This window comes from Neovison vison, chromosome 2, assembly GCF_020171115.1.
Source record: "Neovison vison isolate M4711 chromosome 2, ASM_NN_V1, whole genome shotgun sequence".
NCBI lineage: Eukaryota > Metazoa > Chordata > Mammalia > Carnivora > Mustelidae > Neogale > Neogale vison.
In genome coordinates this window covers 27,944,632-27,957,324 of record NC_058092.1, presented here as the reverse complement: position 1 = coordinate 27,957,324, position 12,693 = coordinate 27,944,632, and the positions used below count along the sequence as shown (strand labels likewise).

The following is a 12,693-nucleotide window of genomic DNA, read 5'->3' as shown; positions in this document are numbered from 1 at the left end:
CGGTTTGCTTGATGTGTACCCTTTCCCCCCCAGAGTCTTACTCTGCCACTCAAGTGTTCTTGTCTTCTAAAGAACCGGCCTCCCCCCAGCATGACGCACCATGACATCCATCTCCACTTCGCCCTCAGTGGCGGGGCAGAGCCTTAAGTGGATAGGATATGTGGGAGGCACGCATGCTGTGCCACTTTCCCTTCCCAAGACCAGATGAGTTACTTCCCCTGGCAGGAGGCCAAGTCTAATTAAGATCCATGTAAAATCTCTCAGGCCAGGGCTGCCCTAATTGCTTCAGGAAGAAGCATTAGCCCTCCACCGTATGTTCATCCTGGACTGAGTAACTGGCAGACTCAGGGCCAGCCAACATCTAGAGGTCAAGGTCCACTGAGTCCCAGGGAGGGAATATCCAGAATGGCAGAAGGCAAGAGAGAAACGGAGCTGAGCTGGTCACTGCTGGAGATGGAGCCAACCACCAGGACCACTCGGACTGCTGACACTGTGGCAAGAGTGGAGGCAGACATAGTTCTGGAACAAGAGGGCCAGGGAAGCTGCCCTTAGCGTGCCTAAGGCATAGCAATTGCATACAGAAAGAAAAATCACCAAATGAACTTGTGTTGCTTCCTCCGGATGGCAAGCTTCACTTCTTACCTGCAGAAGACCACGGAAGGTGGTCTGGGGAGGAGAAGCAGATCGCGGTGTAAGCTGCTTGTTACAGTTTACAAAGTACCCTCTGTCTTAGTCTCTTTTTTTTTTTTTTTAAGATTTTTATTTATTTATTTGACAGACCACAAGTAGGCAGAGAGGCAGGCAGAGAGAGACGGGGAAGCAGACTCCCTGCTGAGCAGAGAGCCTGATGTGGGGCTCCATCCCAGGATCCCGGGATCATGACCCGAGCCGAAGGCAGAGGCTTTAACCCACTGAGCCACCCAGGCGCCCCTGTCTTAGTCTCTTTTAAGCAATCTGGCCACCAGTTGGCATGGCCTGAAATGGTGACAGAGGAAGGGAAAGGGTCTATCCTGTTCTGAGCTACAAACCCAGACCACCGCCTGCTCTGAGCCTGTCCTAGGTCCTTGGAGGTGGGCCACCAGCTGCCGAGAAGCAGCCTCCTCCCTTTACCTCTCCCAGAGCCATGCGGATGATTTCAAACGTGTCTGTTCCCTCAGTAAATAAACAAGATACAGATCTCTGGTAGGGCAGCCTTGTGATGAGGCAACCTCTGGCTTTCATGTCTCTAGACTTGCATAGATATTGAGAAAAACAAGTTTACCTGCATGGTGATTGAGGGCAATCAAAGAAAGGAGGCAGGAGGACGCAAAGAAAATGGAAGCCAGGGATTGCTCTGGCACAAACGTGAACTGGGTACTGACTGGGTACTAACCGCATCAGTGTTCGTTTGAAACTAGCCCCTGGGTACAAGGGTGTCCCACCACAGTGCCCAGTGCACTTCGGGGGAAGGTGTGCCATCGTCAGAGTCAGGACACTGGGCTCTGGCCCCAGCCCTGCCCCAAATTCACCATGGCCTCTTGGGCAGTCATTCTCACTAAGCCTCGGTTCCCTTAGAACCGAGAACTCGTTTACTGGCATAAAGCTGGCTTGCCCAGATACAGTGTTGAGTGCACAGATCGCTAGGCCCTGCCCCAGGTGGGAGCTGAGAACTGGGACTTCTACCCAACTCCACTGGGGGCAGGTCTGCTCTCTCTGAGCTCTCCTGGGACTACCCTCTTCTCAGCTGAGTTTCATACTCTTCCATTCCTGTACATATAGTGTTGGCATGCCCTAGATTATGGACGGCAATGTTCTAGAAAAGTCTTTTTTTTTTTTTAAAGATTTTATTAATTTGACAGAGATCACAAATAGGCAGAGAGTCAGGCAGAGAGAGAGGAAGGGAAGCAGGCTCCCCGCTGAGCAGAGAGCCCAACTCAGGGCTCCATCCCAGGACCCTGAGATCATGACCCGAGCAGAAGGCAGAGGCCTTAACCCATTGAGCCACCCAGGTGCCCCTAGAAAAGTCTTCTGAATGAAAGTTCTTTGATGGTTCCTGGAAGAAAGGTGTAAAAAGTGAGAGTGAAGGGGAGAAAGAAAAGGGGGAAGGGTGTATTTAGCTCTCAGTTTGAAGACTAAAGCCCCCCCATCTAGTCCACATATGTATCTAGCAATTCCTTTATTTTTTTTTAAAGATTCTATTTATTTACTTGACAGAGAGAAAGAGCAGAAGCAGGGGAAGCGGGAGAGGGAGAAAGAGGCTCCTCGCTGAGCAGGGAGTCCAATATGGGGCTTAAACCCAGGACTCTAGGATCATGACCTGAGCGGAAGGCAGACGCCCAACTGACTGAGCCACCCAGGCACCCCATGTAGCTAGCCATTTTTTTTTAAAGATTTTTATTTATTTATTTGACAGATGGATCACAAGTAGGCAGAGAGGCAGGCAGAGAGAGAGGAGGAAGAAGGCTCCCTGCTGAGCAGAGAGCCGGATGCGGGGCTCGATCCCAGGACCCTGGGATCATGACCTGCGCCGAAGACAGCGGCTTAACCCACTGAGCCACCCAGGCACCCCTCTAGCCATTCTTAAAGGTGAACCCACTTCTTCCACCCAGCATGGCTACCAGATCCCAGAGATCCTCAGGTGTAAACAGGGTCACAGTCCTTTGTCCGCTTGCACCTGAATCACGGATTTGTATCCAGGACAGAAGCCAACTTAAGCTGTGGGAAACCACAAAAAGAGAAATGCAAACTTTAAAAAATTTATTTACCAGAGTATCTAATCATAAAGACCCAAATTAAAATCTGAAAACTAATACAACCTTTACTTGACCTTCACTCCCTTTGTATTATGCCCTGGGTAACTCCTCTTCAGCTGCCAAATTCCTGGACAGCTGGCAGGAGAGGGAGTTAAGGGAAGTGTTTACCAGGGGTTGGATTAAGGAAACCCCATCCCAGTTGGATCTTCCCCTCAGAACTTTGTGACTTAGTGTGAAGTAAATTCTCAGCCTTTTCAACTCACCCTTTTCAAATGAGAATGTCAAAATGCACTCCAAGGGTCAACAGAAATTCCTCCGAATTATTTAACACTTCCCCCACTAGACACACACACACACACACACACACACACACACACACTACTTGTTTTTGGCCAGTGGTGACTCTGCTGACAAAAATAACATTACCCTCTCTGTCAGTTTCCAAACTACATGAAACCCCCCGTTGCACTGGTCATGGTGAAGCCGCTCCACTGAGCTGGGGGCAGGCCCGGGACACCTAACCCCAGATGCGCACATCTGCCCATCTGCTCAGATCAACTGCCCTCCTCTGTCTTTATAAAAATCTCTCACTTCCTTTTGAAATGTTGGGGCCTTATTGGGCATTTTCAAGGGGAAGTCATGGTGTCAGCCAAGGACCTTTGACACGGGTTTCTGGATGTCCTAAAGGCCTCCCAGCTTCAGTTACAACTTCTTCCTGTGCTTTCCTTCATCTCTCCTCCCCACTTCAGCATATCTTTTATCTGTACCCTTCCTTCCCTCAGTCACACCCAGCCTTCTTTCTGCACGTCAGACAGCATCTGAAGGGCTGCTGAGGTTGAACTCCCAGCCAAGCTGCTCCCACCCACCCCTTGGGCCTCGGCTTCTCCCTGGCGGTCCTTGTTCCGCTGTTCACTCAGCAGCACTCGGGCTTCCCAGCTGCCTCCCCTGCCCCCTCCTCCAGCTCCTGTCACCACACAGATCCTTCTCCCTTCTCCTCCAGCCCTGACTTCCCCGACTCTGCCTGATGCAATGGCCTGCTCTCTTCCCCACTCCCCTGGACCTCTGGAAGTCTCTTTGTGGCCCTTCTAAACTCCCATTTTCTTCCTAAAACTCTCTGCCCTTTGGCCACAGTGGCTCACATCCTACTTTCGGACCACACTTCCCCTTTCTCCCTCAGTGCCTTCTGACTGAAGATTGCTCTGCATGGTACAGATGTTGCTGTAGCCATTTTTAAAAGTCTGTCAAAATGGCCAGGTCAGGAGCATGTCGGTGGCCCAGTCGGTTCAGCATCTGCCTTCAGCTCCAGTCCTGATTCAGGGGTCCTGGGACTGAGCCCTTGGGGTGATCTGCGCTCTCAGCAGGGTGTTGCTGTTCCCTCTCCCTCCACTCCTGCCCCCCTGGCTTTCTCTCTCTCTCTCTCTCAAATAAATAAAATCTTAAAAAAAAAAAATGGCTCTGTCAACTGCCAGATGGCCCCTATTTCACTCCCTGTTTCTCTCCCCAGTCCTCACTCTCCTCTCCTCTCCCCCCTCACCCTGCCCCCCAGACCACAGGCTCTCCTGTGCCCTGCAGCACCCGAAAGTGTTGACATCACTTTCTTTCCAAAAGGCTGTTATTTTCAACTATTAACCCGGACATCTCTGTGACTCCCCTCCTGGCCTGCACAGCAGGCTCACTTTCCCTGAGACCTTCTACACCACTTCATAACGCAGTGTCCAACACTGATGTCATTTTTACTTATTTGGTACATTTACCTTGCTTTCAAAAGGCTGAAGAAACTTCTAAAATTAAATATAATAGAGGGGTGCCTGGGTGGCTTAGTCAGTTGAGCGCCTGACTCCTGGTTTTGGCTCAGGTCAGGATCTCAGGGTCATGACACTGAGAGCCCTGAGTGGGGCTCCATGCTCAGCAGGGAGTCTGCTTCCTCTCTCCCTCTGCCCCTACCCCAGCTCCAGCGTGTGCTCTCGGTCTCTCTCTAAAATAAATAAATCTATATTTTTTTAATAATTTTTTTTTTGAAGATTTTACTTATTTGACAGGTAGAGATCACAAGCAGGCAGAGAGGGAGGCGGGGCCGGGGTGGGTGGGCAGTGGAGCAGGCTCCCTGAGCCTTTGCGGGGCTCAATCCCAGGACCCTGAGGTCATGACCTGAGCAGAAGGCAGAGGCTTTAACCCACTGAGCCACCCAGGCACCCCTATAAATAAATCTTTAAATGTAATACAGAATAGGATAGTTTTCCATAGAAAGGAACTAGAAACAATGTAGAAGTTACCAAAAATCCTAACACTGGATCAGACGCCTGGGAGCAAGGGACTGTTGAGGGGTTTGGCACCAGGTGCTGACTTGGAGCAGGGGACCTGGGTATTGCCCTCTCGGGATTCTGTGATCCTCTGACAATTAGAAACTAAACCAGAGGGGTGCCTGGGTGGCTCAGTGGGTTAAAGCCTCTGCCTTCGGCTCAGGTCATGATCCCAGGGTCCTGGGATGGTGCCCCACATCAGGCTCTCTGCTCAGCAGGGAGCTGCTTCCTCCTCTGTCTCTCTGCCTGCCTGTCTGCCTACTTGCGATCTCTGGCTGTCAAATAAATAAATAAATAAATAAATAAATAATCTTAAAAAAAAGAAAAAGAAAAAGAAACTAAACCATAACAGTTCATCTAAAGGGAATAGAGACATTCAAGTCTCCTGAAATGAAGGCAATTCAAGTGGACCCAGCACTAGGCTAGGTGTTTGGCTGCAAAAAACTGAAACCAATTCTGGCTGCTTAACTAGACAAGGAATCTATTTAAAGGGCTTTAGGCAACTCACAGTTCTCAGGAAGACCAGAGAAGCATGAGAGAACGGCCAGGAGCCAAGGAAGGGCAGGGGACTCCAGTGCCAGCAGCAGCTTTAGCAACAGGCCTACGATGGTACAGGCACGGACACAGAACCTGAACAGTCCCTGCTGGCTTAGGTCGCAAGCCCATGCCATAGCCAACAAGGATCAGAGACAATTTCTGGCCCTTAAATTATCTGTAGTAGGAAGCAGAACCCCACTTCCCACAGAAATGCATAGAATGTCAGTTTCCTCCAAATGTGAGGAAAGGAATTTAATTGGCTGAGTAGCCAAAAAATGAGATAGCCCCTACAGGGTCATCCCACCATCTCTCAAGATAACCAGAGTTACAGTTTAAATCACTGAGGGACTCCTGGCTGGCTCAGTCAGAAGAGCATGCAACTCTTGACCTGGGGGTTGTGAGTTCAAGCCCCAAACTGGGTATAGAGATTACCAAAAAAATAAATAAACTTAAAAAAAATTTCTTTAGGGGCGCGTGGGTGGCTCAGTCAGTTAAGCATCCAACTCTTGATTTTGGCTCAGGTCATGATCTCAGGGTCCTGAGATCAAGCCCTGCCTTGGGCTCCATGCTCAACAGGGAGTCTGCTTGAGATTCTCTCTCTCTCCCTCTCCCTCTGCTCCTCCCCCAGACACGTCCACTCTCTCTCTCTGTCCCTCAAATAAATAAATCTTTTATCCATTTCTTTGAGAGAAAGAGAAAGCACAAGCAGAGGGAAGGGGCAGAAGGAGAAGCAGACTCCCTGCTGAGCAGGGAGGCTGACATGGTGCTTGATCCCAGAACCCCAGAGATCGTGACCTGAGCTGAAGGCAAGACACTTAACCGAGTAACCCAGGCACCCCAATAAATAAATCTTAAAAAAAAAGGACTCTGTTAGTCATTGGTTCCTCCTCTTCCCACCTACACTCCAGATCTAATCAGCCTTCAAAGACTCGGATTAACTTGTTTCAGTCTTGAACATTCAGCCCTTCTTTCCACTCCCATGCCACCATCTTTATTCAGATCCCTGTCACCTCACCACATTCATAACCAGTGTTCCTCCTGTAACTGGTTTGTAGTGTGAAGCATTTGGGCCTCCTAAGGCCTTCTCTGTCTCAGCACCCAGGAGACTAGCCGGGGAGAAAATAAGATTCACATAAATAAATATGGTGAATCTGCATATGAGAAACATACATAGAGCAAGCAACATGTTACAGGGGTTAGGGGAGAGACATCGCTCCCAAAGTGGGTAATCACTATAAGGTGGGTAATCGCTTCAGAAAGGTACAGCAACTAAGCCAGGCTCTGAAGGAGAGATTGGACTTAACAGCCAAGGATAAACAAGAGAGGATCTAAGGCAGATGCAGCAGGATAACAAAGGCAGAGGCAGGAGTGGAGGGCTTGTCTGAGTTGCTGAGTGGCTAGGTCTACCTAGAGAGAAGGACATCGGATCTCAAATTTTAGTGCACATTATTGGATGTGAAGATTTCCGAGCTCCGCTTCTGATTCTGTGAAACAAAGCCTTCCATGAAACCAACTTGTTCCCATACCACACTTTTTTTTTTTTAAGATTTTATTTATTTGACAGACAGAGATCACAAGTAGGAAGAGAGGCAGGCAGAGAGAGAGGAGGAAGCAGGCTCCCCACAGAGCAGAGAGCCCGATGCGGGGCTCGATCCCAGGACGCTGGGATCATGACCTGAGCCGAAGGCAGAGGCTTTAACCCACTGAGCCACCCAGGAGCCCTCCCATACCACACTTTAAGAAACACTGCTTGGAGGGCTTGAGTAGAGAACCTGAAAGAGATCCAGCTGGAACATGAGTTGGAATCAGATCAGTGTCAGCCCTGGAATCTTTTCTGCTTGTGAATCAAAAGTTTTCTTAGCAGGTAAATTATGAGATCATAACTGTATTTTGAATCCATTCATGAGTGGACCAGTAAGATGGTTTTTATCATGAATCAAATGAGAGAAAGAAGGCCTCATCTGGGTTGGCAGCAGTCAAAATGAAAAGGCAAGTAAAGTGTGGGAGACCCTTCTTCCAAGAATTTGCAGGGCTCAGTGACTGATAGGGGCAGGGAATCAAGAAATGATCAAACTTATCCTCCTTATTCTAGGTGCCCAATTTGAGTAGCTGAAAAATGGTGGTAGCAACCACAGAAGTAGAAAAATTCAGGGCAACAACCAATTTGGGAAGGACATAAATCCGTCTTGTAGACATGCTGACTTTCAAGTACTACTAAGACATGTAGGAATAACGGTCAGACAGTTGGAAAACGGAGTTCTGCAGAGCAGTCTGGGCTGGTGTGCTAGACAAGAGACTCAGGACATAGTAGTAGGCAGCATGTATAGACGTGACCAATTAGAGAGGGAGGCTGGGAATACAGCCCCAGAGAAAGCACATATATTAGGCAGCAGGAGAATAAGGTGGGCCTTTTTTTGTTTGTTTTTTAAAGATTTTATTTATTTATTTGACAGAGAGAAATCACAAGTAGATAGAGAGGCAGGCAGAGAGAGAGAGGGAAGCAGGCTCCCTGCTGAGCAGAGAGCCCGATGCGGGACTCGATCCCAGGACCCTGAGATCATGACCCGAGCCGAAGGCAGCGGCCCAACCTACTGAGCCACCCAGGTGCCCGAGAATGAGGTTTAAAAAAGGAGAGAGATGGAGAAGAAACAAACCAAATGATACAATGCCCCGGGGCGGGGGCGAGGGAAGAAAAAAAAAAAACTGAGGAGAATGGTTGCAAAGTTGGGAAAAGGACTACACTTGGAGAACCACAGGTATAGAGGCCTCCTCAAGAAGTTCAAGTGTAAAAGGTGGGAAAACAAGAGTAGCTTGTATGGAGGACAAAGGCAGATTCTATTTTTAGAATGAGAAGAGAGGAACTGTGATCTTTGGGGAAAGGGGAAGCCTCCTGGGGGAGCTGGAAATCAAAGAGAGTGAAGGAATGAAACAAGCCTAACTCCTATGGAGCCAGGTGCTTTCACGTATGAATGAAGTTCCATTCTCTGAGATAGACACTACCTTGTTTGTTTGTTTGTTTTCTGACAGGGAAATTGAAGCTCTTACCATGGCTATAGAGGGACCTTTGAAAAATGTAAATCAGATCACGTCACCCCCTGCCTCCCCTCCCCATAGCCTATCATTGCATTTCTAGTAATACCTGAGGAAACCTGGGCACAAAGAGGATGATTCACTTGTGGACAGTCAGTTAGCAGGGAGCAGATTTGAAGCTAGGCACTGCCTCCAGAGCCTGCACTCCTAACCAGAAATCCAAAGCCCTTACCTTGGCTTACAAAGCCATAAGTGCTCTGGCTCTTGCTTCCTCTCCCACCTCTTGGCATACCACTGTCCTGTCTTACTGGCTTCTCAGTTCTCCCAAACTGGCCAGCACATTTCCACCAGGTCCTTTGCAAAAACAGTTCCTTCTAATCGTGGTGCTCCTCTCCTAGTTTTCACAAACTGGCTTTATGTCACTGATCTCAGCTCAGATGTCACCGTCTCAGGACATCCCTGATCATCCAATAAAAAGCCACCCGGTCACTATCACATCACCCTATTTTAATTCTCTGAAGGACTTTTATCATTTTCTTGTTTGCTTTCGTACGGAAGCCCGCCCCAAGCAGAGTTATGGATAGCCAGGTCAGGGAGCTGATCATCTCCTTGATCACCGCTGTGTGTTCCAGAGCCTGGGAGGCGGCCTGACGCACGGAGCAGGCTCAATGAGTATTTGTTTAAAGAATGAATGGCTGGGACGCCTGGGTGGCTCAGTTGGTTAAGCAGCTGCCTTCGGCTCAGGTCATGATCCCAGCGTCGTGGAATCGAGTCCCACATCGGACTCCTTGCTCAGCAGGGAGCCTGCTTCTCCCTCTGCCTCTGCCTGCCATTCTGTCTGCCTGTGCTCGCTCTCTCTCTCTCTCTCTCTCTGATAAATAAATAAAATCTTTAAAAAAAAAAAGAATGAATGAATGGCTCCAGAGACGAAGACATCCCAAGACGCAGGCCCAGAGACGCCCGAGCCCCGAGCGCGCTCGCGAGGCATTCTGGGGGTTGTAGTTCCGGGCGCGTCCGCCGTGGCGCAAGCATACGTCGGCCGAGCTCTCTATGCACCGGGTGGACAGAGCGGCCCGGCTGTTGCCGTGGCTTCTCGGTCCCGCCGCGGGAGGGAAGCGGCCACGCGAGGCGCCCGCTAGTTTGGGCGACGAGGCGGGCCGGGAAGCGGAAGAAGTCCGGTGCTGTGGGTCCCGGAGCCTGGGGCGGAGCTCGGGGGCGCCCGGAACTCCGGAGAGCGGCGGCGAGCCGGGGTAGCGCTTCCTTCCCGATTTGCCGAATAGAGCCCATCTCCCCACGCCCACCCCCACTGCTCCGTGAGTAAAGGGTCGTCACCATCCCCATTTCCCCCCTGGGCTGACAGGCTTGAAGAAGCTAAGCGGCTTGCCCGAGGTCGCTCACCTGGGAAGTGGCAGAGCCCGTCCTAGAGCCCGGGACTGCCCCTTTGGCGTCCCCCCCATCCCCGCCGGGCAACCACCAACCCCACCCTTACCCCCACCCCGGGCAGTCCTTACTGTCGCCGGAGTGGCATTCTGGTGAAACCTGGGTGGGGTCTTTACACTCCTCCGGCTGGACGCCCCCGTCGGTAGTGCGGTCTGGGTTGCCACACTTAACGCCAGCTCTGCACAGCCTGGGGTCGGGGTTGAGTTGAGGTCTCAGGGAGGAAAGTTCCACCACCTTACACTGAGAGTCTGAAAGGAGGGACTAGATAAGACAGAGTTACATTCATACAGCATCAGGACGTGATGAAAGCAAAGGACATTCCGTGTGGGGAGATTCGGTTAGCCTCGTTTAGCCTCTGGTTTAATAGATGTGGAAACAGATTCAGAGACATTAAGTAACTAACTGTCCTAGGTTTACAGGGTTTGTGGGTGGAGTGAGGATTCCAACCTACTTTTCTCTGCCTTCAAAACCTGTGTGCTTTATATGCTGCCATATCGGGGGTTTTTTGTTGTTGTTGTTTTCCACTTTACCAAAATTTCTACTTCCATGGTGGCTGCATGGTGTATACCAGTCATTCTGGGAGCATGGGCCCCGTTCCAGCAACATCAGTGTTAACTGAGAACACGTTAGAAATTACCATTATTCGGCACCACCTTGGACCTACTAAGTTTGAAAGGGGAGCCCAACATTCTGCAGTTTAACGAGTCCTCAGGTGATTCCGAGACACACCAACATGTGAGAACTACAAGTGATTGATGTAGGGATCATGGTAAAGTTCAGATTCTTTCAGTCAGTCTGGGGAGAGATCAGGGATTTTGCATTCCTTTTTTTTTTTTAAAGATTTTAATTATTTTTTATTTAAGAGAAAGAGAGCGAGAGAGCACAAGCAAGAGGAGGGGCAGAGGGAGAGGAAGAAGCAGACTCCGCTCTGAGCAAGGAGCCCGATGTGAGACTTGATCCCAAGACCCTGGGTCCTGACCTGAGACAATGGCAGCGCTTAAGCAGCTGAGCTGCCTAGGCCCCCCAGGATTCTGCATTCATAGCAAGCTCCTAGTTGATGCTGCTAGTGCTGGTCCACAGATCACACTTTGAGTAGCAAGGTTGTAAACTACACCTTAGAGCAGCTCTTCTCAAACTTGGACGCTCATCAGAATTACTTGTAGAACTTTTTAAAAACAGGATACCTAGGCCCCACCTCTGACTGAATGAATCAGACCTTTTGGGCGGTGGCAGCCAGGAAAAACCACCAGGTGATTGAACGTGCAGCAATGTGGGATCAGGAGTCAGGCAGTGATAGATTTGAATCCCAGCACCTCCAGGCATCAGCTGTGTGACCTTGGGCAAGTCACGTCCCATCTCTTGCTCATATTTTCTTTATTTACAAGATGAGTAGAAGTAATTGTTGGCTTGCCTGGTAGTGGAAGGGTTCTGTGAGACGTGTGCAAGTGTGAGACGTGTGCAATCACCTGGCCCAAAGGGTGTTCCGCAGACACAGAGATGGGAGCCTGGCCAGGCTGACTTGGAGAGATCTGTGCCAGAGCCTGGTGGAGGGGAGCTCACAGTTGTAGCCCCCAAGCCTGCCACAGCTCCCGTCTGTGTGCTCCTGCTCCCACAGCCAGCAGCTCTGGGCATGGAAGCATGGCGGTGAGCCACTCGGTGAAGGAGCGGACCATCTCCGAGAACAGCCTCATCATCCTGCTGCAGGGCCTCCAGGGCCAGGTGACCACCGTGGACCTGCGGGATGAGAGCGTGGCCCGCGGCCGCATAGACAATGTCGATGCTTTCATGAACATCCGCCTAGCCAACGTCACCTACACAGACCGCTGGGGACATCAGGTCGAGCTGGATGACCTCTTCGTGACCGGCCGCAACGTCCGCTACGTCCACATCCCTGACGACGTGAACATCACGGCCACCATCGAGCAGCAGCTGCAGGTCATCCACCGGGTGCGCAACTTCGGCAGCAAGGGCCAAGGCCGCCGGGAGTTCCCCTCCAAAAAGTACAAATGAGCCTTCTCTTCGGCCAGCCCCTGTCCCCATTCAGGTTCCTCCAGAGTTCTACTGAGCCAACCCCGCCTGCTCCCCTCCCTGCCTAGAGCCCAGAAAGAGAGCAGAGCCGACCCAGAGACCGGGGTAGCTCGGACAGACACCCCCGTCACAGCCGCCTTTCAGACTCACGCTGGGATTCCGCTTATCTCTCCGTGGCCTTGATCATTTACATCGGGATCTGATGTACGGATTGCGGGCATCTGTCAAGTCGTCGTTGGCCCTCTCCCGGTGCAGGTTTTGGAGCGTACTCAGACTCAGCCACCCTGAGTGTTCAGGTTTCTCACAGTTGTGTTTGCTTTCTCATAAAACTTGGATATAAACAAGTCCATGCCTCGTGCTTTCCTTGACGTGTGCTGGGCTCAGTGTGGGTCCAACGTGGTAGACAGTGGGCTTAAACTTGGGAACACATTGGGATCCCTCGAACCACATTAGCTATTCAGATTTAATTGGTGTGGGGGTGTAGCCTGGACACTGGGATTCTTTTTAAGTTTCTCAGGTGAGAGGCACCTGAGTGGTCCAGTCTTTAAGCCTCTGCCTTCAGCTCAGGTCATGATCCCAAGATCCTAGGATCAAGTCCCTCATCAGGCTCCCTGTTCAGAGGGGAA

At 50.6% G+C, this 12,693-nt stretch overlaps 1 protein-coding gene across 1 annotated transcript; it reads left to right on the top strand.

Moving 5' to 3' along the window:
- Positions 1–9,628: 9,628 nt before the first annotated feature.
- Positions 9,629–12,411, top strand: LSM10 (LSM10, U7 small nuclear RNA associated). The gene is made up of 2 exons (XM_044237815.1): positions 9,629–9,912; positions 11,655–12,411. The coding sequence occupies exon 2, from the start codon at positions 11,678–11,680 to the stop codon at positions 12,047–12,049; it is 372 nt and encodes a 123-aa protein (XP_044093750.1). The 5' UTR covers positions 9,629–9,912; positions 11,655–11,677; the 3' UTR covers positions 12,050–12,411.
- The last annotated feature ends 282 nt before the right edge of the window (positions 12,412–12,693 follow it).

What these genes read in the sequence shown, in the direction of transcription:
- LSM10 (XM_044237815.1), top strand. Translation starts at nt 11,678, where the DNA reads ATGGCGGTGAGCCACTCGGTGAAGGAGCGGACCATCTCCGAGAACAGC.